Consider the following 25,803-nt stretch of genomic DNA (forward strand, 5'->3'; position numbering starts at 1 on the left):
GTGGAAAACTTCAAGGGGGCCGAATACTTTTGCAAGCCACTGTATTTGTGTGCTTGGCATTGTACATACACAGGTCTATCCATCATGTCACATGTCACTTCGGGTATCCTTTAAGAAAGCTAAGACAATAAGAGTTCCCCCTCATCAGAAAGAGCAAAAACCTCCCATCTCATTGATGTCTGGTCAAACGTCTCCTCCCTAACTCGCGGAGAACTTGTTCAGTGTCCTTCAGCCAGTCTCAGATTGTTGGAGCCTACCTGGGGACATAGTTAGCTTTGCAGCAGTGAGGATATGGCGCACTTGTATGTTTTGATGGGGCAATCTATTTTAAGCAAAAGAAGGGAAAGGGTTCAATATGAACCTTAAAGCGGACCCAAACCAAACTTTTTTTTAATTAAAAATATTTAGTTACACCACTCTGACACATACAAAGATAAATAAACACTCCTTCAAGCCTATGAGCATTTCAGTGCATGCTTTTTACCCTTCTCTTTTCATAACTAGGATTATACTGGGGGCAGCCATTAGCAATTCCTCCATTGCCGGACACCATCTACTCCACCAGTTTTCCGGATTTTGTCCCGGCAATTTGAAAGGAAGGGAGGGGTTCCTCCAATAAATGTAAAATATTTTATATTTGTCATCATGCAGCTGAAAAAAGGCTGCTATTTATTATTATAATTTAGAAAATAGATTTTATTTCTGAAATCTTGTATTTTTAATTTGGGTCCACTTTAATATTGCTAAGAGCTTCAATAATTTTGCAAATTACATCCCAGAAGGGCTTGATTTTGGAGCAGCCATGCCATATGTGGAACATATCACCTCCCTCCATGTTACAACACCAACGAAGATCTGAAATAAAAGGATTAAATCTGTGGAGCTTCTCTGGAGTTCTCTACCAATTAGATATAATCGTGTATGCATTTTCCTGAACCTTAACATAAAATGAACATTTGTGTAGAAAAAGAAGACATTTAGCCCATCCAGCCTCTGAGATGTGTCTATCCAATCTATTCTGCCATTCTAATGCCTGGTACACTCCATGCAATTTCCTGTAAGATAGACGGGCTGAATTAATGATCTGACAGTAAATCTGCCAAGAAATTTCATAGTGTGCCTACAATTAGAGGCAGAGGATCAGCAGGGCAGGCAGGCAATTTGCATTGTTTAAAATTAAATACATTTGACCTATTCCTCTCACTTCAGGATACCTTTAATTTTTGTACCTAGCTTACAGCTGTGGTTCTAGATCTAAATCAGTTTTGATTAAAAGATGGTGCTTCCATTATCTTTTTAAAGAAAACTAAACAGGTCATATGTTAGAGACAGCTAAATGAATATGCTTGATCTCGCTGGGACAAACTGCAAAGGACCAAAGTTACATTTGTCTTTAGTAAAATATTTTAATTTAAAAAACAAACGTACAACAGATGAAAAAGGTTAAATGGGGGAGGGGGGGGGATGGTGGAAATACACATATGTGCGCAGATCACACTTTCACTTGCAGTATCTGTCCGCTTTCAGTTTTGATCGCCTGTAGAAGACAGAAAGAAAGAAATGTTCACAAGCAAGTCATACTGTATGTCTGTACTGGATACTAATCAGTGGTAGTTAGGTCATTCATGTGATGCCTAGTACACGCAATTACATTTTCCATCCTATTGACAGTCGGATCGATTATTTCCGACAGGTCCGATCTGATTTCCAATCAATTTTCTGATCACTTCTATACAAAATCGAACTGGAAAATGATCGGACCTGTCAGAAATAATCTATTCAACCCGTCAATCTGACGGAAAATTGAATCGTGTGTACTCGGCATTATGTAGACAAAACTTCAATATCAATATGATAAAGAGAGGAAAAGCATTTCATAATACAAATCTTCACAGCATTATATCAGTCAGTCTCTTATCTACTTTACTGCTGGAACTCTTGTTGATTGCACCATTTTCTTTATATGGGGAAAAAAAACTCACTTTACAAAGCCTTTAGTTTTCTCCATATATTGCATAGTTTTACAACTTCCTATTTTTATTACTGAGTACAGAGTTCAGGCAGCAGCCAACTCCCCATTAAAGAAAACCTGTAACTACAATAGTTCACCTGGGGGGTACTCACCTCGTTAGGGGGTAGCCACCGGATCCGATCGAGGCTTCCCCTGTCCTTCGGTGTCCCACGGCGGTCTCTCTGTGCCCCTCCGAACAGTGGGCATGTAAATATTTACCTCCCCGGCTCCATCGCAGGATCCGCGCTCCGCCTGCGTAGTAGAGCGGACCCGACAGAGATCGGGTATTTCCGCCTATCTCCGTACGGTTTGCAGCAACAGCGCCCCCGCTGGAGCCAGGAAAGGTAAATAAATCAGCGCTTGTCAGCCTTGTCGAGGGAGGATTCTGGGACACTTCGGGGGATCCAGCGCTGGACTGCCTGCAGCTACAGGGGAGGAGGAAGCCTCATTGGGACCCTGAGGCTTCCCCCTACCGAGGTGAGTACCCCCCCAGCTGACCTTTTTTTTTTTGGTTACAGAGTCTCTTTAAGGGCTCATTGCCATAGGCAGTCGAACAGTGTGCTCAGCACGCAGTTACTAGGTAGCAGTAAGCAGTTACCAGGCGGCAGCAAGCAGTTGTGAGAGTTTGAGAGGCTTTTCACTGCCTACCAACTGCTCCTGGAAAAGGGCCCAAAAAATGATCAATGATATACTAATACATTCACTCTGCATGCAAATTTAATACAAATGAGTTCCTGCTGATTTGGATTGGCCCAGTTGCAAGCTGCATACAATTTTCATGCAATCTGAATTTATTACTATCTCACTATAGCTCTGGAATCATAAATACAGTCAGGCAATTGCCATTTTCATTTTCTGCACTTAAATTGGGAATGACTTGGTACAGGCTGCCCACTCAAACTTCTTCCCATTGCAATGAATTAACCAATGGCATGGTCACTCAAGAGGGGCATAGTCCAGACATCTAAGCTCTCGGAAAATGTGGTAGGAAGCGCAGCAGTCTGTGCCCTATGGCAGGTCATGTGATTTTTCCATTTTTCCACGCACTACTAAAGAGAACGGCGGGTCTGATGGAAACGTCATTCTCTTTAGTAGCGCATGTGTACGCACCTTTAGATTATTTTCTGTAAAGTACTGGTAGAGCCTGGTCATTATCTCTGGTGCATTGTCTTCTGGTTATCTCCTGAGTAGAACAATGCTTGGCAGATACATGGTTAAACAGAGAATTTCCAACATGTTGGAAATTATAAATCTGGCAAGTAGAGGTGCGTACACATGCACTACTAAATGCAACGACAGATCCATCGGACCCTCCCGCTGGGCGGTCTTTAGCTGACAGTATGCGCGTGTACGCACTGTTGGCGGACTGATAAGGCTGTTTCTGAACGATCCGCTCAGCGGACCGTTCAGAAACATCCTTATCAGTCCGCTGACAGCACATACACATGCGCATACTGTCGGCTAAAGACCGCCCAGCGGGAGGTTCCGGCGGACCAGTCGTTGCATTCAGTAGTGCGTGTGTACGCACGTTAAATCTTACAGAAAATTGTATGGTGTGTACTAGGCATAAGGTCCCTAATATACAGATAAAAGCAAACTGTTCCCTACACAGGACATGATTTCTTGGATTCCGGCTTCAAAACAACAGTAGTTAAGATTTATTTTTTTTCCCAGATTCACAATAATAATAATAATCTCTACCCTTAAAGATAAAATAACCACTTTCCTTTTTATTAGAGAAACATATGGATTTCTCTGCAATTGTACAAGTGCAGTGATTGGCTAATGGTGTAATACATTTCTGCCCAAATTAAATCTGTGAACCACTATACTGAAATATTCAAAAATGAAAAATAATAAAACTGTAAAGAAGGCCTACTAATAGGACTGATTCAATAGAAAGTAAAAAACAAAACAAACAAAAATATATAAATTGGTTACATTGATTAAAAAAAAGCAGAATGGCAAACCTTCGTACAGACAGCATGTGGATGAAGTCACTCTGGCCATGGGGGAGCAAACATCCATGCATTTCTTAGGGCATGAGTCCACTAACGCAGTTGTAAGCAGTTGTGTCCACTTTTCAGCAACACATCAATGTTAGATGCTGAAAAGCAGACACAACTGCGTACAACTACATTAGTGGGCTCAGGCCCTTAGAAGAGATTCCGCTCATACGCAGTACCTTAATTATATTGTAATGGCTTTAATTGCATTTGCCCTCAATGTACAGTGATGTACTCTGGCTTAACGAAGATATTGTGCATGTTCCGTTCTGTTACATGCTCAGTACACTTCATCGGTAATGTGGGGTCTGTCCGGGGCTGTGCCGGTCTAGCAGGCTGGGGTCCTTCAGCTACTACACTGCTGTAGGTGCAGCATAGCTTCACAAAAGAAGCGACAAGCTATAACTCCAGTGGGAGCGGATGCTGTTGTAGGGATGTTCCAGTGACAATTAAGATGCTGAAAATGGTATCTCTTCTTCCAAGAAATGCATGGCTGTTTCCCCCCCCCATGGCCAGAGTGGCCTCATCCACATGCCGTCAGTAAGAAGGTTTGCTGTTAGACATTATTAATGTAAAACAATTTAAATGATTAATTTTATACTCTTCATATCCTTTACAGGTTTATTTTTTAATTTTTTAATATTTTGTTATGGTGGTCCTTTAAGAAATAATTTCTAAACTGGCAATAATTTACCTGTCCAGAAGAGTTTCGTGAAAAGTCCCTTCTTTCCTGGCTTTCTTCAGATCTTTGTGGTCTTCTTTGCTTACTTTAAGTTTACGGTCCTGAAAACTTTGGAATTTTTTTCTGCAAAAATGAACATTGTGAGCACATTGTGAATATGATTTACAAAGGACACAAGACTACATGTAATGCTACGCATGACTGTTCACCTGCCTTGTTCATAAACACAGCTTCAGAGATGAAATGTTCAAATTTCCATACTCCATTAAACACTGAATTATTCAGTACTACATATTGGACTTTATTTTTTAGATCAGAAGGCTTAAAAAGACATCTGTTATGCAAAATGTGTGTTCAGTCTAAGAGCCTATTCACACCTGGTGACACCATTAGCAACTATCTCACTGGCCTCAATTCATAAAGCATTACCGCATTCAGTAATGCAGAGAACAGCTGACTTTACCGAGGAAAATGTCAATTCATAAAGGCTGTTACCGTATGAAAAGCTGAAAATTACCGAGCGGTGAGGTAAATTACGGACTTGTGCGGTAATTATCTCTCCACATGCCAGCAAGTGTCAATTCATAAAGCCTAAAACAAGCGGTAATCCCCACGATAATTCTGTTGAGGTCTTAACAATGCGAAGTCTCTGTGAGTCTGTGCAGGGAAGCGTGACTCACACAAGAAGAAGAACAATAACAATAACAATAATATTTCTATAGCGCTTTTCTCCCTGGGGACTCAAAGCGCTGTGACCCTGCATTATGCAGTCTCAAAGGCTAGGGAAAAGGTGAGTTTTTAGCCTTTTTTTAAAGCTGTCCAGAGAAGGAGCCTCTCGTACTGATTGTGGAAGTGAGTTCCATAGAGTAGGGGCTGCATAGGAAAAGGCCCGAGCACCAAATGTTAAGTGTATCCTGGGAATAACCAGCTTCATCTTGTTGGCAGAGCGGAGGGTGCGTGGAGGGGCATAAAGTTCCAATAGATCCGCTATGTATTTGGGTCCCATGTGGTGTAGAGCCTTGAATGTCAGCAGGCAGATCTTAAAATTGATTCTCCATTTTACTGGCAACCAGTGAAGAGTTTGCAGTACTGGGGTGATGTGTGAGCTGCGGGGGGCATTGGCTAGGAGTCTGGCTGCAGCATAGAAGAGACACCTGTGACTGACAGGCGCAGGGAGTCAATAGAAACAGCCCGTCTCCTGATCGGATTTTGATAGGACCCACGGCTTCTCCGGCGGGACAAAACTTTTCTAGCCCCAGGCAGCCAGCAGAGAATCGGAACAAAACAGATTTCCCCAGAAACCCTTCAGCAGTGTAACCCATTCAGCATTCAGTTCATGTTTGGCTATGCGGCGAAACTAGTGGGTAAAATCACCAAAGTATGACATATGTAAAGTCTCTTGGAGTTCATCTAAGCTGTAGCAATTAAATAAAGTGTTAAGAAAAACTAATGGACAGAGATTCAGAGGGAGCAGAGGCAGTATAACAAATGTGCATTCTAAAGGGATGTCGGGGATGCCTCTTACTATTGTAATGCCCTCACTGCATGTAACAGTGTAACAAAAGACAAACAGCTCCACACTTCTGCTGTTACCGCTCAATGGGCTTCGGCAATTTACCGCACTTCAAAGGCACCTGTGAAAATGTTTATGAATTAGCACTAAAAAGTCTAAAATACCAAACGCAGTATATTAATGACCAGAACATTTTATCGCAGTGTTTTATGAATGGAGGCCACTGTGTGATGTGGGGCAGCTCCATCCAATACAAGTGTAAACCTGACTCCCCTACATCAAAATGAATATGGCTGGAGTTCGTTTTTCCATACAGTTTTGCACTTCTCTAAGGCTCCTTTCACACTAGGATGATTAGGATGAGATGCAATTGTCCTTCAATCACATCACTACATATCCGAAAAGTTGAACCGCAGGTTAACGGTGTGAGCATACTGTATAGTGAGGCATAAATTACAATGAGAGTATGCTCCAATGCCACTGTAAACTCACACATTACCTTGTAAGCGTTATCCCAACAGAATTCCTCGCAATCAATGTGAAAGTCCCATACGAATATCATTGCTTCTGCATTGGGATAATATTGTCTGATGTGACATGATGCAATGGACATTGTGTGCAAGGACCCTCAAAGGACACCTAAGACAGCTACAGTATAATGGGGCCATTTATACTTACCGGTACATGTGGCTTCCTCCAGCCCCATGAAGTGTGTGAGCTCCCTTGCTGCTCCCTGTTATCTTGTAATCCCCCCCCCCCCCCCCAGTAATCCAGTTGACCACACCCTTATGCACATCCCCCTGTCACGTGCCCCCCCCCGAGAGAAGTAGTACTGCGCAGGCGCAGAACCAAGCCGCACATGTGCAGAAGCACAAGACTGGACAGATTACAAGATAACAGAGCGGCCAGAGAGGGAGCCTACACACCTCATGGGGCTGGTGGAGGCTCCAGGTAAGTATAAATAGCCCCATTATAGTGGTCTCGGGTACACTTTTAAGGACACCCAAGGTGACATGTGACATGATGAGATAGACATGTGCAGTGCTAAGCATAGAAATAACTTGGCTGTGTTCATTTTTCTTTCCCCGTCTGAAAGTGTTAACATTTAGATTTGAAAGAGACCGTTTTTCTCATGTCGGGACTGAGTTAGACTATAGTGTAACCATCACTGAGAAGGAACTATGGCCATAAAACACTTCTGAGAGCAGAAGATGGATAAAAAAGGTCAATAGTTCATAAATTGTTGCTTCTGTGACACAAAAAGACTGTCAGAATATGACACAATACAACATTAAACATTTGTTTCTTAGCGGATACACAGAAAATAAAACTGCAGGATTTAGAAAATAAAAAAAGGTCATTTTTAGAACTAGAAAGATAGAATTGTTTTCATCAGTTTATTTTCACATTGGGTTTCCTTTAAAGTTACAGAGAGGGGTGAGAAAGTGGAGCAGAGCTTTGTCATTGTTCTACACTACACTATGAGTGCACAAGTCCTAAGCATTATTTCAGATCAGGATCAAAGACACTGCTGCATAGCATACTGATAAATGTACTATTGACATGTTACATTACAGGAAGTCTCATGATCTATGCTTCCCGTTCATTAGCTTCAATTCTCTTCCCATATGAATTGGCCCTTATTTTCCAGTAACCTCATTCCCTGTTCAAATTGTTTAGGGCTATATATTTTTTTTTTTTTACAGTGGGCTGTGGTGAGATCATTGTGTAAGCATTTGATTGATATTTGAATGAGGCTAGGTTGACAGTGGGACATTGCTGTGCAACTTTAACATTGCGCTATGATCCTTCAACGACCTGCGCCTCACCACCCATGCATCCCCCAAGCGAGACTGCAGGACTTCTCAAGAGCTGCCCGCTCTATCTGGAATTCCCTTCTACCACCCATTAGGCTTGCCCCATCCTTCAACATCTCTTTAAGATCGTCTAACCAACGCATCAATGCCATAACTCGCTCTGCTGGGCACCTGTTGTGTAACCCTCCCCTAGTGTGTCCCTACCCCCTCTGTATAGATTGTATGCCTCTGGGACGGTCCTCCTCCCAGTGGATACAACCTGATCATGCAACCCATTCTTCAGTTACCCTTCCTTCAGACTGACTTGGACTTCATCTACAGTATGTGGTCTTGAAGACTTAAACTCCCTTGCATGATCTCTTTACCTTGTTGTCTGTCTCACCCATTTATCTATTGTCTAGCGCTGTGTAATACATTGGTGCTTTATTAATACAATAAATAATAATTATTATTATACCGCCACTGAACATGCTGGCAGCCTATACAGTATGTACCAAATAATAAATACTTATGTGGGGTGGGTAGCTGAATCATGGTGGGTGCTTTCAAGCTAACCCGGTTCCTTGGCATAGTCTTCATCACATCACTGCGGCTTTATGTACATTTGACCAATCAGTAAGTCTTGACATTCATTTAATCTACACATAGGGTTTATTTTAATATTTTAACAGCCATTTTTAAAGCACCCATTAGATTGATCACACACACAATTTATGGCTTTGTGACAGATGTCCTTTCACCAAGCACAGGCAAAGGTCTTTGGGAGAACGTCTGCAATATGAGCTCTTGTGTTAATATTATTTTCCTATGTACAGTTGGAATTGCTTTGAATACAACATTTAAAAGGTAATTCTGTATAAAACCTCCATTTCGTTGAAGAAATAAAAGCATAATATTTCAATCTTAATGTTCTATAAACCAGCAAATGATTTGGAAATGACATTTTCTTGATGATAATGTTTCAGGGAAAAGCTAATCAGCTGTAATATGGCTGTGTAATGTGCATACTCATGCAATGCTAGATACTGTATGAACGCATTATTCAGGGAGCAGATAGGTGACAAGCCCAACGTAAGGCATCACTCAATGCAACAGACACTGCAGGATATCTGCCAGTACAAAGTAATCATTCCTTCAAGTCATCCGAAAGGGTCGTAAATGCAATATACACTAGTGTTCCTAATTTGGGTTCATGTGGATTTTTACCCAGATATCACAAATTCCTGTATTGAAGACCTTTATTTCCATTTTTGTTTTTTTTTTTAAATTTCTACCTCGGTACACAAAAATATGCACATTACTACTGAATCAATATAAGCGTAAATGCTATTTTTAATGCAAATGCTCGAACATCACAGCTGATTATGTATGACTGTAATCCCTATTATACATGCAGTCATATAACACACACACACACACACACACACACACACACACACACACACACACACACACACACACACACACACACACACACACACACACACACACACACACACACACACACACACACACACACACACTAGTAATAGCACTGAAATGTGTATTTAAAGTGAATGCGAGGTGAAAATAAACCGATGAGATAAACAATTGTATTTATCCTCCTACTCTTAAAACTTATTTTAAAACGTAGATTTAATGTTTTACTGTCTTTGCTCAATGACACAGTATTCCCATGTCCCAGGGACAGTATACATGAACCATTAACCCTTTTTTAACTTATCCTGTGCACTCAGAAGCTGTTCTCTGACAGGAAAGAGTTGTATGGCTGTAATACCTTATCTGTGAGAAATACACTATAGGTCTCATTACATCCCAACAGGAGAAAAACTGTCACTTGCATACCTAAATGTTTAACGCTTTCAGGCAGAAAAGAAACACAGCCTAGTTATCTGTACGCATTTCACTATACAAACCACGTCCATCTTATCACGTCACACTTTAAAGAAAACATCAAGCATTTCAATATATAACAGATCTACTTACCTGGGGGCTTCCTCCAGCCCCTGGCAGCCAATGTGTACCTCGCCACAGCTCCTTTCCCAGCCGTTGTCTGGAGTCCCCTGCGTAGCAGCCAGCGCGGTCACGCGTCTGTGGCCAGGAGTCTCCTAAGCAGGCCCAGTATTTCTTCTTATAGTGAGATAATTTTGCTTTCTTGAAATTTTGCAAATTTTTTGCAAGTACGATCCTGCCCATAATTTAGAATTTATAAGTGACATTACAATTTTATATATCATAATTGTCACTTTTGTTGTGAAATCCCCGCTGTGTGAAATTATGAGCTCACCACTAGTGGCGAGGAGCTATGTTTTGCATGTGGAGACTAAAAAAAAAAACCAGAAAACAAAAATTGCAAGAATTGGAAGTGCCACTTTTCGATACAGGAAATAAGTACTAGTCACGCAAAAATTCCCAGAAACCTCAACAAGCAACACTACTTACAACACGTATTTATTTAAAGTGGGCCTGAACTCAGAACTTCCTCTCTGCTCTAAAAGATAAAGCAACAGCATAATAAACATTTCTTTGTTACAGCGGATACAAATCTTGCAATAAATCTGCAGTGTGCCAACTTCTTGCTTTCATTGACGCAGTCATAGGGTTAACATCCTGTGTTTACAAATTAACTGCTGTGTTGAGGATGCCAACCGACAGATCAAATTACATTGGTGATCAGTCACAGATGAGGGGGGAATTAGACAGGCTTAACTCTCTAAATACACACAGGGTGCATTTCTCCTCCAGTCCTGTACAAGAGTTCAGGTCCACTTTAAAGCTGAAATAAAAAAAAAAAAAAGTGTTTGACTTACCTGGGGCTCCTGCCAGCCCCGTGCAGCCTTCCTGTCCCGCGCCGGTCCTCCACGATCCTCCGTTCTCCCGCCGCCACCTGGTTTCGGTCGACTTGTAAGTCGATGGCAAGCCACGCGTATCTGTCATTGCGTTCCCACCTGCAATAGCATCTGACGATATTGCAGAGAAAGATACGCGTGGTGCGCAGGTGCTGAATCAACTGAATCGCAGGCGGCAGGAAAATGGAGGATTGTTGAGGACCGGTGCGGGACAGGTAGGCTGCAAGGGGCTGGCAGGAGCCTCAGGTAAGTGAAACTGTTTTATTTTTTTATTTCAGTTCCGGCTTTAAGGAGAGCGGTACTTTAAAAAGGAATTAATTTAAAAAAATTACAATAAGGCATGCACAGTCTAGTGGATGCTCAGTGCGTTCAGCTTGACATAACTGACACTCAGCAAGGCCAAATAGTACTTAGCACTCTCACCTCACAGCATTAGTCAAGGATTCCATTTTCAGCTAGTAATACTAAGGTAGTCTTGACACTGTTTCTACCAGGTTTGAATACAGTCACCTACTACATGGTCAAATTAACATCTTCCTGGCTCAGAGCTGCTCAGCTTAGCCATAGTGAGAATAAGATGTGGTCAAGTAATCCTACAGATAACCTCAGATGAATCGGAAGGCTGGAGTTCATACTTACACATAATTGAGTTCACACTGCTTAACATTGCCTCGGTCTTCATCAGGAATATCATCTGAGCTCTTTGACTCTCTCTCTGTACAGCATCGAATCTGTGAGTGGACAATATTTCAGCCAGGATAATAGAAAAACAAAACGAGCAAAAATAAAACAACCACCCCACACATACTCAACTTTTTAAAGGGCATCTAAACCCTAGTAAAGAAATTACAAATATTTACATGACAATTATGGATACTGAGGGGATTATAAATAGCAGAGGAAAGAATCATATCTTGAGGTCTATAGCCAATTTCAGTAGTAAATAATCAAATCCCACTTCCTTATTTACTAGGACAAAGGATACAATTGAAAATAAAAATGAGGACTTGGTAGGGCTATTAGGCCTTACCTTGATCATTTCTCCTTCACCCGCACTCTTATTTGCTGCTACCAAGTCTCCTTCTTCATTACAGCTAACAAAGCAGCTGTTTGATGCCAGCAGAGCCATTTTTCCCTAAAAATAATCACACACAGGTCTATGCTAAAGTAATCATCAGTTGTTCCTAGTGGCAATTTTCCATCATCTTCTGAGCAGACTCATCTACAGCTGAGGCGGATTTCTAAACACCGTGGGCTTGATTAAATTTCAAGTGTTAAAAAACTCACATCATGCAAGTACTGCATGGCATTTCGTAAATAACAACAAGAAAAGTACTTGGCTCTGTTCTGGAGCAATCTATCAATGTGGAGCCCTGAGGATTGCAACAAATGGGGTGGCTTGTAAGATTGAAACCACGGACAGAACCCATGAGAAAAGATTTTGTATGTATTAGGAAATGTCATTTAGTTTCAAATACACAGTGATAAGGATATAAAAATTCATGGCAAGAGGAATCCCTTTTCATTATTAAAGTGTTCCAGACCCGAAGCTCAGGTACAAAAATAGGTACTAAGCTAAAGAGAGGGAAGCCTCAGGATCCCATTGGAGCTTGCCTCGGTATTCTGCTGTCCCCGCTCTCTGAGCACAGACCCCTAAAAGATTCCTGTCAGCAATCTTATTGGGGCTGTGCACCTCCACTGGCATCAGCGTGGCTGCGCATGCACAGTGAGCAGGAGGCACTCAGTGCCGGCTCAGTGCCACTGCGCATGTACTCATCATAGAAGAGAAGCGCGGCCCTGATACGCAGGGGGTCTGCGCTCAGCAAGGGGGTCTACAGAACGCCAAGGGAAACCTCAATAGGATCCTGAGGCAGTGACCCTGACTGCAGTGAAGTATCTTTTATTGAAAAATGCTTTTTGACAACTGAATCTTGTGATTATGTATTCATGTGTGAGACTATGACTAGCCCTTATAGCTAGCGATAGGTACAGCTGCACCAGGCCCTATGCATTCTGTTCTACAGTAAAGTGGACACGGTTGCTGCAATCCTCAGCCTGCTATTTTGCTAATATAATCCCATTTAAATACACTACAGAGATTTGGGCATGGAAATGAGTCGTCTGTTCTCTAATCAGTGGGCTCATGACAGAAATTAGACATGTGACAAGGAGGAATTCTACACAAATCTCTTGAATCTTGGAAAGAACGACTGAACAGGGTTTACAGCCTGATCACTGGACTCATAATACTGATGTTCACAGACCACTGCTTAAACTGAAAAGTTGCCAAACACAGACAATTTACTGAAAATCTATGTTCTTCCAATAATCAGTGCAACACAGCACTCTGACTTAATCACTTAACCCAAATTCAACGTACATACGCGTCCAGTTTGAGTCTTCTTATATCAATCTGGACGTACACGGGTGTCCTGTCAATCCGCTCATTCACGGCGGGACTTACATGGTGGAGATAGGTGAAGGGTAACATGTGTTCCCTGAGCCAAAGTGTTTGGAATGAACGAACATGACTCCAATCAGGAGCCATGTTCATTCATAAAAGTGAAAGTAAAAATTATAGTAGTAAAAAAAAAAAAGGAGCAAACACTTCCTGGTACCCAGGATAGTGTTTAGCGCCATCTTCGTAGAAATACAACGTACATTTAGTATAAATACAATATTAGTGGAAATACAATATACATCTATTAAAAAAATAATTTACTACACTTATTTACCCCTTGTAATCTCCCCCGGAAAAAATACCTTTATTTCCAAATAATATATTGTCACTATACATTGTACTAGGGTAGGGGTAGAGACCCTATGGCTCGGGAGCCAGATGTGGCTCTTTTGATAGCTACATCTGGCTCACAAACAAATCAGTAGGGGTTGATTCACTAAGCAGTGCAGCTTAGTGTGGCAGCGCAAGTAAAATGTTCAAAGTAGGCACACTACTGCTGTAGCATGTACTACTACTTGCGCTACCCCAAAACTAACAGCTGCTCCAATTGTCCCACTCTGGTCCAGTGACTTTAGGACGAGATCCCCACACTTTGATTGGCCCAATAGGCTGCATGTCACTTGACAGGCAGCCTATTGGGCCAAACTGCGGGGACCTCGTCCTACAAAGTGAATCAACCCCCAAGTCAGCTAGCTAATTGTACAAGCTGTTAGTCAGTATTTCTCCTGTCTGGCACTCGAGGAAATTGCTGATGTTGCTGAAACCCAAGAGAAGCTGAAGACGTGTCTGACACTTCCGCTGCCCGGAGGATCAACTGTATACACATCGCCAGGGCAACAGGGACGTGAGCCCTACTGTCCCAGTTTGAAACATATTGTATGGCTCTCACGGAATTACATTTTAACATATGTGGCATTTATGGCTCTCTCAACCAAAAAGGTTTGTGACCCCTGTACTAGGTGCATAATTTAAATGTAATAACCGGGACAAACACAATGTGAGGGTTTTATTTACAGTAGCATTGTTTACTTAAACTATAGGAGATTACATTTTTCATTTTTTCTTGTTTTTCCACCCTTAAAAAGCATATACAAAGTAATTACTGAAATCAAATATCGTTCACGGAAAGCCTTAAAAAAGCAAGATACAGATCATTTAGGTGTTATAAGTAGTGATAAAGTTATTGGCGAATGAATGGGAGGAGCACTGACAGGGGAAAATTGCTAGCATCCTTAGGCCAGTTTCACGATATTAACCCGCAGGAGCGGTGCTATTGTATTACACTGCCAGAAAAAGCAGATAGAGATTAATGTGGCAGTGCACGGTAATCTCCATTCTGGTTGCAGGCCAAGCAGGCTCTCTAGCACTCACTTCCTGAGGCCGATGTTCAAATTGCACGGAACTGTATTGACGAAATAAGCTTCTGCGCCACAACACAGAAAAAAAACAAAACCTATGTCGCCATACACTTACATGATTTCCGGTGTAGCGTTACCATGCGGCAAAAACAGGGTAACACAAACTACCAGTGTGAAAGGGCCCTTAAAGTGGACCCAAATTAAAAATACAAGATTTCAGAAATTATATCTATTTTCTAAATTATAATAAATAGCAGCCTTTTTTCAGCTGCTTGATGACAAATATAAAATATTTTACATTTATTGGAGGAACCCCTCCCTTCCTTTCAAATTGCAGGGACAAATTCCGGCAAACTGGTGAAGTAGGTGGTGTCAAGCAATGGAGGAATTGCTAATGGCTGCCCCCAGTATAATCCTAGTTCTGAAAAGAGAAGGGTGAAAAGCATGCACTGAAATGCTCATAGGCTTGAAGGAGTGTTTATTTTTCTTTGTATGTGTCAGAGTGGCGCAACTAAATATTTTTAATTCAAAAAATGTTTGGTTTGGGTCCGCTTTAAGGTGAAAAACACTGTTTTATTCATGAGGCAAGCATTCTTAGAAGGAAAGCAGTAAAAATGTAACTCTTTCCATCTAAGAATGCTTGCCTCGTGAATAAAACAACAACTTTAAATCGTAATGTTAGATGCTAGCAGGACATAGCTACAACTCCTGGCTGCTCCGTGCTGCTGCCACAATGCTGCGCAGAGCTGAAAGCTGGTAACCACGGCAACGGACAGCAATAGGTGTCCGTGTCCTCGGCAGGCAGCATTAGGATCTGTGAAGTGCGGTGAGGTCACGCGGCTCACATGAGCTGAAGAAATGCACGAGAGAGCATGTTACAAGGTGGAGGATCCTATTTCTAACGTCTCATGGGGGAATTATAATGCCACCCCAAACAGCTGATTTAGCTGCCTCCTACAGCATAATGGTATTGTCTAAATCGGCGTCAGTAAATGTTTCTTCTGACGTGGCTCCCTTGCTTCAAATAGGTAATGCCAGTGTACTAATTACATTTGTTCAGCCACTAAACGTGTTTAAAGTATTACTCCACTTGTACATAACTTATATGTAATGAAGTAAAAAGGACTATTTTCGCAATACTGCCCCTTTAATTGCTGCTGCTTTAGGCTGCTTACACACAGGGACGTTACAGGCGCACGTTAGTGCAGCCTGTAACGTTCCCCCAACGCACAGCAATGTAACACAAGTGGGCTGTTCACACTGCCCACGTTGCGTTACATGTAACGCTGCACGTTCTTCCGAAAGTGCAGCATGCTACGGCGTTTTAAGCGGCTTAAGCCACGTTAGACTGTTTGCACATGCGCAGTTGGGGAGGAGCGGAGAGCGGCCAGGCACGTGGCTTATTAATATTCACTGCACGTTGTGACGTGCAGTGTTTACTTCCTGGTGCGGCCGCTCTGTGCGGCGATTGGCCGGCGGGACCACGTGATGCCGCATGCGTCCAAGAGTACGCATCACGGACGCCAGAGTGAGCTGCACGAAGCGGCTCACTCTGACGTCCACATCGTAGAGCACCAGGCCTTGCGTTAGGTGCACGTTATGCGACCTTAACGTAGCACCTAACGCAACGTCTTGGTGTGCAAGTAGCCTTACACTGTTTGGCACAGCACAAAATGATGCTGCCATATTAAATCTATATTTACTGCAGATCCTAATCACATTTTTATTGATCATCTGCTCAATAGTGATTGATAATTACTAATCAATTCCAAGGCATATTTAATACATTACCTCCATTGTTTGTAAATACCAAATGGGTGAAATAGGCAAGTAATGCATGCTGTGATTTCTAGAGGCACTGACGAGCCAATCAAACAGACAAGATATTGAGACAAGTGAAAACGTGAACTTACATCTTGAAAGACTGGCTCCCACTGTTCTCTAGCACCAATCGCATCCGACCGACCAATGACCAGTCCCTCTGAATTTATGCCAAGGTATTTCCCATAACCAGATTTAAGTGCGATCCTTTAAGGGACAAAAACCATTAGGAGCTCATTCTGAATATAGATATTAAGATGAGTAATTCTATAGAGATGACTGAACAAACAAAAAAAAACTGTGTATAATTATATAGAACACTCTCCGGCGCTGGAAATGGTTACTATTCTACAAGCTGCGTGTTGCGTGGAGGGATTCCCCAACCCTCAAAATTGTACTAGAAGATTATATAAATCACTAACACGCGCTAGTCAAATTTCAACACTTTATTAGAATTAAAATTAAATGTTATATCCTCAATCGTTACCCACACACACTTGTATTCCACATCCACACTCTCGAGAGGCCTCTCCACTTGCTACAACCTCCTAATCTATCCTCCTTTATAAAATTAATTGGGTATATGCTTCCTAAAAAAGTAATTAATTGCGTAATGGATCTTCCGTTTTAATCCCTTTAAAATTGTGTCGCCACTTATTTGCAAAAATGGAGGGAAAAAGAAAAGAGTTGCTCCACTCTTAATTTTGCAAAAAATAGTAAATGTCACTTTTTAAAAGCTGGCGATATGGTTAAGACTCACAGTTTCCTTTTTGGCAAGTTCATCATTTCTTTAGAGCAAAAAATGGAAGGGGGCAAAAAGCATTGCTTCACTCTTAGTTTGCAAAAAGATATACAATGTCACTTTTTAAAGCTGGCGTTGTAGTTACAAACTCAGTTTCCTTTTTGGCAAGTGCATCACTTCTTTAGGGAGTCCCGTCTATTATCTCCCCCGTGTGCAGTCAGCTTCTGTGCCGCTCCGATCATCCAGGGTTATCCCCTTCTGCCCGCCGCTTACCAGATAGACGTTATTGGACAGCCTACGTCACTTCCACCTAGGTCACCGGAAGTCCGCTCGCTCCGTTCTTCCCGTCTTCTGTTTGCTGGCTTGTACTACTATGGGTGACGTCACCTCTCTAAGCTGTTTGGTACTTTGCTGGCGGTTGCTGCGCGCTAGCAGTACACCATTCCCAATGCTTATGTAGATTTGTATGGGCATTCAGTTAGCTTGAATAAACACCTCTACGCGTTTCAGCCGATTTAGCCGTCGGCCTTCTTCAGGAGGATTCAAGAGGAATCCAATAACGTCTATCTGGTAAGCGGCGGGCAGAAGGGGATAACCCTGGATGATCGGAGCGGCACAGAAGCTGACTGCACACGGGGGAGATAATAGACGGGACTCCCTAAAGAAGTGATGCACTTGCCAAAAAGGAAACTGTGAGTTTGTAACTACAACGCCAGCTTTAAAAAGTGACATTGTATATCTTTTTGCAAACTAAGAGTGAAGCAATGCTTTTTGCCCCCTTCCATTTTTTGCTCTAAAGAAATGATGAACTTGCCAAAAAGGAAACTGTGAGTCTTAACCATATCGCCAGCTTTTAAAAAGTGACATTTACTATTTTTTGCAAAATTAAGAGTGGAGCAACGCTTTTCTTTTTCCCTCCATTTTTGCAAATAAGTGGCGACACAATTTTAAAGGGATTAAAACGGAAGATCCATTACGCAATTAATTACTTTTTTAGGAAGCATATACCCAATTAATTTTATAAAGGAGGATAGATTAGGAGGTTGTAGCAAGTGGAGAGGCTTCTCGAGAGTGTGGATGTGGAATACAAGTGTGTGTGGGTAACGATTGAGGATATAACATTTAATTTTAATTCTAATAAAGTGTTGAAATTTGACTAGCGCGTGTTAGTGATTTATATAAACAAAAAAAAACATCAAGATGCTCTGTAAAGACAGCAAACCTGCTATTTACTTGCAGTGACATGCACTTAAATGTACACTTTTCAGTGATTATTAGGGCAGAGTAATGGTTTCCTATGAGTCTAATGCTATTTTAGGAGCCATCTGTGACTGTGAATAAGGGTGTTAATAAAAAAAAACAAAAAACATGCAATTACTCTGAAACTCATTGCCTACTGTAAAATAAGGCCTGCGTTCAATCGCAGGCAAAAGTGTGGAAAATCGCTTGCAAGAAATCAACTCCTGTAAAGGCCACCTTAACTGAGAGGGATATGGTTCCTCCCATATTTATTTCCCTTTAAACTATGCCAGGTGCCTGGCAGTCCTGCTGATCTGTTTTGTTGCAGTAGTATGTGCATCACACCTGAAACAAGCATATAGCTTGCAACTGAAGTCTGACTAGATTAAGTTGGACTTCAATCAGAAACATCTCATCTGCATGCTTGTTCAGGGAGAGCATCAGCAGGACAGCCAAGCAAATGGTATTGTTTAACTACTGTATGACCGTGTCATGCCGATGGGAGTGACCGTGGCGGCAGCGTCAGGACCGCCTAAAGCCAATTGTTGTGAAGTCCTGGGGTGGGGATTTGCAGGAGATCACGAGCGCCAATGCGCGTGCATCTCCGCTTCAATGACGGAGCTCTGCTCCATCATCAGTCTCCCAGCGGCGATCGCAGCTAGGAGATTGTTAGATGGTGAAACCGCCATTTATTTACTGTGTACAGTGCCGCGATCTACGGCAATGCTATACTGGGGACAGCCGTGTGACACGGCTGTCCCCTCTGGAGGCAAGGAAGTGATCCGCTGTCATAGGCTGAAGCCTATGACAGCCGTTCGCGCTAATTGGCTGGTGGGGGGACAAAAAAGATCAACTTACCTTCGGTAACGTCTTTTCCGGAAGTCAAGAGGACAGCACCCCTGCTGAGACTTGTCTCCCTCCCTGACTGAGGACAGGAAGCTGAAAAACACTAAAAATTTGCATAGCAAATAGGCAGCAGCATAAGTAGGGAACAAGTACCTCCATCTTCAGTTATAAAAAAGACACGGACAACCATTGATGCTGAAAAAATGTAATTCTTTATTCCTCATAAACCCTCAAACATAGGGTGGGTTGCAGGGGTGCTGTCCTCTTGACTTCCGGAAAAGACGTTACCGAAGGTAAGTTGATCTTTCCCGGAGCGTCAATCGGACAGCACCCCTGCTGAGATGATAACCAAGATTATTCTCTTAGGGAGGGACTACAGCCTGTAATACTTTTCTCCCATAAGTTAAATCTGCGCTAGCTAAAATATTCAATCTATAATGCTTGACGAAGGTGTTGTGGTTGGACCAAGTCGCAGCTCTGCAGATCTGCTCAATAGTGGCCCCAGCCCTCTCTGCCCAAGATGCCGAGACTCCTCTAGTCGAGTGAGCTTTAATTGTGGAAGATAGCTGTTTATTTTGAGTCTTGTAAGCAGTAGCAATCGCCTGTTTTATCCATCTGGATAATGTTCCTCTAGAAGCTTTGTTCCCCTTGAATTTTCCCGAAAACAGAACGAATATTGCGTCGGACTTCCTCCACGGTTTTGTCATTTCCAAGTATTGAATGAGACACCTCTTTACATCCAAGCAGTGTAACCTCTTTTCTTTCTCATTAGCTGGGTCTTGACAGAATGAGGGTAAAAAGATATCTTGAGTTCTATGAAATTTGGATACTACCTTTGGTAAAAAGGTAATATCTGGACGTAACGTAACCCTATCATCCGATATTATGCAGTATGGTTCTCTTATTGATAATGCTTGAATTTCTCCTATTCTCCTAGCCGTAGTAATGGCAATAAGGAATGCTGTTTTCAATGATAAATATTTGTCTGATATATTTTCAATCGGCTCAAACGGAGCTTCACAAAGTCCTTGTAAAACTGTATTTAGATCCCAAGATGGAATTCTAGGTCTCATCACCGGTCTCAATCTCTTTAGTGCCTGAAAGAATCGAATAACAAACTCTTCTTGAGCTAACTTTCTTTCTAGAAAAACACTTAATGCAGAAACTTGTACCTTAAGTGTACTTGCACTCAGACCTTTTTCGTAGCCACTTTGAAGAAATTCCAATACAGAAGATGATGAAGTTGCTTCCAATGATCTTTCTGCACACCATCTCTTAAACACTTTCCAGGCTTTGTTATAGATCTGCCGAGTGACTTTTTTCCTACTTTGAATTAAAGTTTCTGTGAGCCTATTGGAGAACCCTTTATCTTTCAAGATGCGCCATTCAGCCTCCATGCTGAGAGGTGAAGGAGTTTCAGATTCGGGTGAAAAATTTGCCCCTGGTTCAATAGATCTGTTTGAAGTGGGAGTATGATCGGTTTTGAGACTGCTATAGCTTGAAGTAATGTGAACCAAGGTCTCTTTAGCCATAGTGGAGCGATGAGAATTACTTTGGCTTGATCCTGAATGATCTTCTTCAGTACCTTTGGTAAAAGAGGTATGGGCGGAAAAGCGTACATCAGATGTGATCCCCAGTTTATTGAGAATGCATCCAGTTTCCAGGGATTGTCCTGCGGATATAGGGAACAAAACTTTAGACATTTCATATTCGTTCTCCTGGCAAATAGATCCACCTCCGGGAGTTCCCATTGATCCACTATCTGCTGATAAACCCGATGATTAAGGGACCATTCGTTCTGGTCTAACTTTGAACGGCTCAAGGAATCTGCCAGGGAATTTGATGTGCCTTTCAGGTGGACTGCCGTCAAGGATTTGACATTGTTTTCTGCCCAAGAAACGATCCGAAACGTCTGGGTCCATAAGGTCATACTCCTTGTCCCCCCTTGTCTGTTCAGATATGCTACTACACAGCTGTTGTCTGTTCTGACTGTTACATGTGTATTCTTGAGAGGAGTACTGAAGTGTTGTAATGCCTGATAAACTGCTTCCAGCTCTCTGCTGTTTGATGACTTCAAAGACATTGTCCTGGACCATTGACCCTGGGCTGGCAAGGAATCTAAGTGGGCTCCCCATCCCCAGGAACTGGCATCCGTCGTCAGCACTTTCTGAACCGGATAATTCCACATACGACCTTCTGCGATGTGTGATTGATCCTGCCACCACATCAGGGAGACTTTCACATAGTGGGGCATCAATATCTTTTTGTCCAGCATTGACAACTTCTTGTTCCAAGCTTTTAGAATCCATATTTGCAGAATTCTCGCATGAAATTGGCTCCATTGTACTGCTGGAAAGCTGGCCGTTAAAAGTCCTAGTAGAGACATGGCCTTTCTTAGAGAAATTGTCCTTGCTTTCTGAAAAGAAAAAATATATTCTGTAATTACAGATATCTTTCTAACAGGCAAAAAAGTCCTTTCCTCCCTAGTGGAAATAGTGAACCCTAAAAATTCCATGGACTGACTCGGTGTTAAAGAAGACTTTTCCCAGTTAATCAGCCACCCCAAATTTTGGAGGAACTCAATGGCTATCTGACTTTGAGTAATTACAAATTCATGAGAAGGACCCCAAAACAAGAAATCGTCTAAATATCCAAGTACATTAATGGACCTCGATCTTAGGATGGCTAATACTTCAGCAATTACTTTAGTAAACAGCCATGGAGCTGAAGATATTCCGAAAGGTAAAACAGAAAACTGAAAAGGTCTTACCTTCCCTCCGATTGGAACTGCGAATCTCAGATACTGTTGGGATGAGAGATGCATTGGGATGTGCCAGTAAGCATCCTTGAGGTCTAAGGATGCCAGGAAACAGTCTTTCTGTAGGAGATGAATGACAGAGTGAATGTTGTCCATTCTGAACCTTCTGTACTTTATGCACTTGTTTAAGACCTTGAGATTTAGAATGAAGCGGAAGCTTCCCTGTGGTTTTTTTACTAGGAATACTGGTGAGTAACATCCTAAACCCCTTTGACATAATGGCACCTCTCTTATAACTCTTTTTTGTAATAAGGACATTATCTCCTGTTGAAGAAATATCTCTCGTTCTGGATCTACTGGGAGGGGGGTAACCAGAAATTTTAATGGTGGGGGTTGATCGAATTCTATCCTGTATCCTTCTAGTATGATCTTTAGTAACCACTGATTTGTCATGTGAATCTGCCAAAACTCGAAAAAATGAGCCAGTCTCCCTCCTACCGGAATCCTGGCGTCATTGCTTGTCAGATCTACTAGGGGGAGCAAAGTTGGTCTTGGACTTCTGAGGTCTATAGGGAGCCCATCTCTTCCTGTTTTGGGTCTGCTTAACTCCTGGGTCAGACCTGACGGGTCCTCGAAAGGACCGTCTAGGTTGATAGGGTCTTTTCTTATTTGGAAAGTTCTTTTTATTATCAGCGGTTCTATCCAGAGTCTCCTCGAGTTTAGAACCAAATAACAAGGAACCTTCACATGGGATACCACACAGTCTAGACTTGGATGCATTATCACCGTTCCACGTTTTCACCCATACTCCCCTCCTTGCTGAATTTACCAAAGCAGTAGTTCTTGCTGTTAATTTTACTGTATCATCGGCTGCGTCTGTAAGATAATTAGTTGCATTAAATAATTTAGGAAAGTCGTTCAGGATCTCATTCCTAGGTACTCCCATTGCAATCTTAGTCTGTACTTCTAGTAACCAGGATTTAAGAGACCGAGTCACAGCTGTAGAAGCTACTGCAGGCTTGAAAGTAAGAGAGGATGATTCCCATGCTCTGCGTAAGATATTGTCCAACTTTTTATCAATGGGATCTTTAAGATTACCAAAATCCTCGAATAATAGGTCAGTTTTCCTTGACACTCTAGACAGAGAAGGATCTAATTTGGGCGGAGGACCCCAAAAAGCCTGATCCTCAGGACTAAAGGGATATTTTTTAGATAGAGACCTAGGCCAAAAAGCCCTCTTTTCAGGGTTACTCCATTCCTTCTTAATTAAATCCTTCAAGGAAGAATGAACCGGAATAACCTGAAATTGGGGATCCGCCAAACCAACATACATCTCATCTAACGGTGTCAAGGATTTTTGTTCATTTTTTATTAATTCTGGACAGAAGGCAAATCTTTGATGATTATCTGATTTAACAGCCTCCTCTTCTGCAGAAAGATCTTCTAACCCTGAAATTTCTCCTTCTGATAATTCAGAAGCTTCTGAATCCTCCCTATTTCTTTTACTTTTTTGAACCAAAGTGGGTATTAAGGATACCGGGGACCCAGGTGGATCCATGGTATTAACAGAGGCCGTATTATCTGTATTCTCAGGAATCCGTGGAATATCTGCTGAGGACACTGTTGGAATAGAAGCAGAAGTAGAGGCTATAGCTGAGTCTTTAATTTCTCTAATGGCTGATGCCATCTCAGCCCGCATCCAGCCCATAAATCCTTTCATTAACACAGGAGATTCATCCTTGACTACTTTCTCAGTACAGGCCTGACACAATTTTCTTGCTGAAGAGGTTACAAAACGAGTATTGCAGATAACACACTTTCTCTCATTCTTTGTATGTCTATCTTGACTGGTCTGATGAACACTCTTATCAGTCTTGTCCTTTTTTGTCTATAATATAAACAAACATAAACCTTTTTTAGCCTATCTGTAACATAGCAAAAAAATACATCATGCATTAATACAGACAATCACCCACTTGACTGGCCTGAGGATTGAGTTTATCCAATTTATCAGTTTTGTCAGTTCTTTTGGGCTAAAGAGGAAAAACAAAAAAAGAGACAAGACTGTAAGATACAATATTCCCTCTAACACAGATATATGCTGGCTAAGTAAATATTTTCAATACTACTTGCCAGAGAGGGATCTAGGCCTGGTTCTGCAGACTGCAGAGAGGAAGAACCTGCAGCGTCCTCCATCGTCAAACTCAAAGAGCAGAATGACGAATGGATATATTTGCCGCTTTAAATACTTATTTACCTGATTTGCTTCAGGTGTATGATCTCCGCCGCCCCGGCCGCCTGATTGGCCTGTGCGCTGTTGGTCTGCACATTTCCGGGTGGCTACGTCATGCGGGACGCGTGCGCATGACGACTTCCGGTTCCGAAGACCGGAACTTCCTGTGTAGCGCGCCTGCGCCCATAAAGCCGCTGCCTCTTCAGGAGTAGCCTCCAACACGCTGCAGGACCCACTATCGTTCACTGAACGATCTTTCTCCAGGAGTCCTAACCCACGCCGCCCCAGCCGCCTGACTGGATAGCACCCAGAGGAGACTCTCCCATGCATCCTGACCGGGGACAGGAAACTGAACTGAAGATGGAGGTACTTGTTCCCTACTTATGCTACTGCCTATTTGCTATGCAAATTTTTAGTGTTTTTCAGCTTCCTGTCCTCAGTCAGGGAGGGAGACAAGTCTCAGCAGGGGTGCTGTCCGATTGACGCTCCGGGAAAAATATTTGTAAAAAAACAAGCAAACAATCTGGGAGTGATCAAAGCCCACCAACAGAAAGCTCTGTTGGTGGGCAAAATAGGGGGGGGGGGGGAATCACTTGTATGCTGAGTTGTAAGGCCCTGCAACGAGGCCTTAAAGCTGCAGTGGCCTATTTTGTAAAAATGGCCTGGTCACTGGGGGGGGGGGGGGGGGGGGGGAATAAATATTGCATCCCCCACCTCCCTCTCAGTTCAGCTGACTTGCACCCAGTAGCTTACAGTTGCCAGCCCAGTCCTCTCCACAATGAAACAATGAATACACAAATAAGTGAGATGTCAGGTAAAGCTAGAAAAGTAATACTGTGACATGCTTGTAGATAGCAGTTTGGGCCACAACTGCGGGGACAACTGAAAACCATTACAAGTGATAACAGGCTGCTGGATTTCAGCGAGACCACACTGAAAGCTGTCCAGTTTTATCTTCAGTGTTTAGAGTTAAAGTGTAACTGTCGGGCATAAAATCAAAATCAATTCTTTACTTTTATCTGGTACACAAGTAATAAGGATGCTAACCAGCAATCCAAAAGTTAAAATCACTATTACTTTTCTTGTTGATAAATGATAATTCCCCAGTTTACCTGACTCTTATTTGGTACACAAAAAGGAAGTTGCAGGGCATGCTGGGTTGTCATCTTTTGCTTCTCTACTTCTACTTCTCTACTAAAGAAGCAAAAAAGGACAACCCAGTATGCCCTGCAACTTCCTTTTTGTGTACCAAATTTTGTGTGTACCAAATAAGAGTCAGATAAACTAGGGAATTATCATTCATCAACAAGAAAAATAATAGTGATTTTAACTTTTGGATTGCCTGGTTAGCATCCGTATTACTTGTTTACCAGATAAAAATAAAGAATTGATTTTTGATTTTATGCCCGATAGTTACACTTTAAGGTTAGAACTATTATGGGCAGATTCAACCAAGAGACAAATTTA

At 42.1% G+C, this 25,803-nt stretch overlaps 1 protein-coding gene across 2 annotated transcripts in view; it reads right to left on the minus strand.

Annotated features, from left to right (window-relative positions):
* Positions 1-1,386: 1,386 nt before the first annotated feature.
* The window catches only part of FRG1 (FSHD region gene 1), a 40,062-nt gene continuing 15,645 nt past the window's right edge, over positions 1,387-25,803 (minus strand). The window contains exons 6-10 of one of the 2 annotated variants that reach the window (XM_068268709.1): positions 16,611-16,725; positions 11,909-12,013; positions 11,518-11,609; positions 4,712-4,822; positions 1,387-1,537 (exon numbers count right to left, since the gene is read on the minus strand). In XM_068268709.1, coding sequence (XP_068124810.1) covers positions 1,501-1,537; positions 4,712-4,822; positions 11,518-11,609; positions 11,909-12,013; positions 16,611-16,725 — 460 coding nt within the window. In that variant the 3' untranslated portion in view covers positions 1,387-1,500. The remainder of the gene's footprint in view (positions 1,538-4,711; positions 4,823-11,517; positions 11,610-11,908; positions 12,014-16,610; positions 16,726-25,803) is intronic. The other variant, XM_068268713.1, reaches the window with a different exon arrangement.

This window comes from Hyperolius riggenbachi, chromosome 1 (assembly GCF_040937935.1).
Source record: "Hyperolius riggenbachi isolate aHypRig1 chromosome 1, aHypRig1.pri, whole genome shotgun sequence".
Taxonomy (NCBI): Eukaryota; Metazoa; Chordata; class Amphibia; order Anura; family Hyperoliidae; genus Hyperolius; species Hyperolius riggenbachi.